Source organism: Stegastes partitus, unplaced genomic scaffold (assembly GCF_000690725.1).
Source record: "Stegastes partitus isolate 25-593 unplaced genomic scaffold, Stegastes_partitus-1.0.2 Scaffold1343, whole genome shotgun sequence".
Taxonomy (NCBI): Eukaryota; Metazoa; Chordata; class Actinopteri; family Pomacentridae; genus Stegastes; species Stegastes partitus.
In genome coordinates this window covers 249,552-253,453 of record NW_007579074.1, presented here as the reverse complement: position 1 = coordinate 253,453, position 3,902 = coordinate 249,552, and the positions used below count along the sequence as shown (strand labels likewise).

General features: G+C 51.1%; 1 protein-coding gene across 1 annotated transcript in view; it reads right to left on the bottom strand.

The window, feature by feature from the left end:
• Window positions 1-1,146: 1,146 nt before the first annotated feature.
• Window positions 1,147-3,902, bottom strand: part of LOC103369875 (glutamate receptor 1-like) — a 68,791-nt gene continuing 66,035 nt past the window's right edge. The window contains exons 18-19 of the mRNA XM_008298716.1: window positions 1,323-1,433; window positions 1,147-1,271 (exon numbers count right to left, since the gene is read on the bottom strand). Of these exons, the coding sequence (XP_008296938.1) occupies window positions 1,147-1,271; window positions 1,323-1,433 (236 nt within the window). The remainder of the gene's footprint in view (window positions 1,272-1,322; window positions 1,434-3,902) is intronic.

Below are 3,902 nucleotides of genomic sequence, written 5' to 3'. Positions count from 1 at the left end.
GTAGAACAAGGTCTGGTTCCTGCTTCAGGAACCAGCTCATCGGTGCTGCTGCTGATCTCAGGTAACCGTTCATGTTGAAACCATCCAACACCAGGAAGGTACCGGTTCTGTTTCTGTATCCCTGTGGTGGACTATTGTGTAGATGATGAGCATCAGTCATGTGACCAGTCCAGCTCTAGAAGGCTTCCAGACAGTCTGGACGTCAGCCTTCAGCAGGTCAGAAGAAACCATGAGGACCTTTGGTAAAGCAAACACCTCTAGCAGGTTTACAGGTGGAGGAACTCCAGCAGGTTAAAGCCGATGACAGAAGAAGCACCTCCAGCTGGAAAACATGGTTCTGATCCAGTATTTCTGGACTTTATTAACCTATGGCGCCAGGTTGGGCAAAGCTGTCAGTGAGTGTGTCGACACGGACATGAGCTGCAGACTCAGGCTGGTTCTGGTCCTACTGCAGGCGGCTGTGATGTTTCTACTGAGATCTTTGAAAACATTGTTTAATGTTCTTTGAATGCGTTCTTCATGTCGCTGCAGTAAAACCCAGGAAGCAGAACCATCCCGTCACACTGAGGCTACGATACTGACGTGTACGTCCAGGACTCAGGACGTGATGTTTACATGCTCAAACACTAGAACCTGATCAGAACCGCGACGCTCGTGTGAACACACTCAGGACCTGCATCAGTAACGGTTTGGATAAGGAGGCAGCGCCCCGATCGGACTCTTCAGGTTCAGTGTTCGTCTGTGTGTCGGCGTAGAAAAGTCTCACATGCTCCGGTATGAAGGTGGCGTTTAGCGTGAAGGTGGTGAACCGAGGAAGAGGAGGAGTGAAGAGCAGGTGCTCTGATTCTGTCATCGACAAGTTGAAAAATAAAAAGCTCCTCCCCCAGGTCCGGTTATTGCAGAAGAGGAGTTCAGTTTAAGACAGCGCTCGTAGAAAAAGGAGTTTGTTAAGCCCAGGTGTTGTGTTCAGGTGCTCTGTTCATCAGAGCTCTGCTGTGTTCACTTAGTTCAGGTGGACACTCCTCCGTCGGCCAAACAAACAAACAAACAAACAAACCAACATCTCTCCAGCTTCTTCTCCTCCTCCATCCTCACCAACATGCTGACGGACAGACAGGAGCGTCCAATCAGGAGCCAGGGTTTGGATCACATGCCCGTGGAGGACAGTCCCAGCCCGGCGGCCTTGCTCATGCAGGGTAACCCCTGAGCTCCGGCTTTAGGGAAGTCATGAGCCACCACGCGGCCGTTCTCGCCGCCGAGCGCCGACGGTCCTCCTCCCAAACCGCCCGCCGCCATTCCCCCGCCGGCGACCGCTATCCCACCGAGGGTGGTGCTCATCATGGCGGCGTCGATGAGCTCCTGCAGGACAGAGGGAGGAGAAACGTTGAGCAGTGGTGAGGACACAGCCAGGTCCATGCTGAGGGCTGAACCTCCTGAAGACCACCAGAGGGTCACAAACAGGCGCTCTGGGTTCACTGAACTGTCTGAAGCCCAAAAGCATCATCTAGAAAGAAAAAGGTCTAAAAATCACTGACATGACTCCATGTTTCAGCTGTAGAGTCATGATGTAGTCAGAGTCAGTAACGACAGAGAAAACCCCCAAAACTAGACTCTGGTAGTCCATCAGAAACCTGAACATCTTTCTACAGCTGATGAGCGGAGAGGAGAACTCTGGAGACATGGAGACAGTTCACCATGTGCAGGATCAGGAGACGGCAGCAGCTCCAGGGTGTAACATCTGGAACCATGATGGACATTTCCTCCCAAATTCTTCATTCAACTATTCGACCAAACAAGCCGAAATGTTGATGGAATATTTCGACATGTGTCATTAGAGCCACACACGCTAACCTCATGGTGGCGCTAGAACACCAGTCGGCTCATTAGCTGTGAACGTCCGATTTATTCAGTAGCTGCCATCTATAACAACAAACAGAAAACCAGTGGGTAACATCAGTGAACTGGGATCAGTTTCCAAACCAACACGTGTTGTTATTGACAGTTTGCATCTAGTTTCATTTTGACCAATGAAGCAGCGACATGAAGACTCACTGAAGGAAACCCCGACGCAGCGCCTTCAAAGGCCTACAAGCAGATTTATTTGTTCAGCCGACATGAAAGCGGTGATAAAACGTTGATCACGCTGGATGTAGAAATAAGCGCTGTGACCAAGCAGAGCGCCGTCGATGCAGACGGCAGCGCTACGTCCACAGACTTTAATAGAGTCGTCTCTGCAGCAGGAACAGTAGCGCTCTGTCCCAGCTCCCAGAAAAACTAATGATGTGGATCCAGAGTTAATATCCTGTATCGGGCCTCTGAGGCTCCCACGCTCCCTCGCCGCTCGCTGCCGAGCATCGACAGTCGTCAGGCAGATTGGTACAAATAAATCCCAGGTTTATTCATTTACTCAAACCCCTCGGAGCGAGCAGCCCAGCAACAAACACCGAGTCCCATCTGCCTCCACGACAGGAAGCTACCAGCTTACAACCCGGCTCTGAATAAAACCAGCAGCATGCGTCGCTCCGGCCTGCCGACGGTAACCAGCACCCGGCCGGCTACGATCAACCGAGAGCAGGACGTCTGTGTGTTCATCTGAACATCAGCCCTGTTCATGGCCTTTCCCCAAAACACCAGTTTAATGTCAGCATACATGGAAGGGCATAAAACAACCAAAGTGTGACGTAAAGCGACAACACAAAGACAAAACCACTGAGAGGTGAGATGCAAAACAACTACTGACACAAGCCGACAAAAAGAGACGCAGCTCGGCCAAAACGTGAAACAGAACAACCACCAAACGGCGTCAAATAACGAACACGTGGCTCATATAAACCAACCAGCGTTTTGCTTTGAATTTCACCTCGTTGATACGTCGGCAGTGTTTCTACGCCGACGTGAAACGATGGGAGTGATGGAGGGTGGACACGCTGCTGCTGACCAGCGTCTCAGTGCTGCAGCAGAGACCAGGTGAAGGAGCTTCAGGACACACCTGTGTGCACTAGAACACCTCTCGGCCCGTTTCACATGTTAGCTCTTTGTTTCCATTTAGCAACAGGTATAAACAAAGCGTTGGCTGTCGGTCTGTGCTGGTGGTCGGCGGTGGGTCTGATCAGCAGCCTCCAGGTTACAGCAGAACACTGTAACATTCATGGCAGCAGGATGAATAATGCATGAGAGCTGATTTCTGTATCGATGACTGTCGATAGGTGAACAGCAGCTCTGCTCCTCCGTCTGCTGCCTGATGAAACCCTCCACCAGGCTTGTGTCAGCGCTGCCTTCAGCACATGTGAAGGGAATAACAAGAGTCCACCAGAGAGCACACAGTGGCTCTAATGACTTGTTTGTTCCTTCTGAGCAGCCCATCAAAGTCTCAGCAGAAACCAGCTCGCTCTGTAATGAGGCGGCCACAGTTTCATCACATTAAGACGCCGGCGATGAAGAGGCGCTCGAGACCCGAGTGGCAGATAATCAGCTGATGTGCTTTAAAAAGGCAGTAATGCTGGAGCTCCTGCCCTGGAGCTCAGGGAGAGGAGACGCTTCACAACATCCACGCACCATCCAGCACAGTTCTACCAAGTTGAACAAATGAATGCAGCTGAGAATGTCTGGATCCTGTGTCAAACATCAGACCAGTTCTGATCAGCACCAGCACAGACCTGGTCCACCTCCACTGTCACTCTGAAGACAGAAAACTGCTTCTATCGCTGAGGATGCTGCTGTTGAGTAGCTTCCTTATTCAATAATGAATTAATTGATACCAGGAGGGTCGGCGTCATCACAGTCAAAGATCCATCCATCACTGTGCTTTAAGAACACTGACCCAGTAGATCTGGACCAAACCATCAGCTCTGGTTGGAGGTCCTGAACCTCCTCAGAGTCTCTGTCATGGTCCCGTTGCTGCT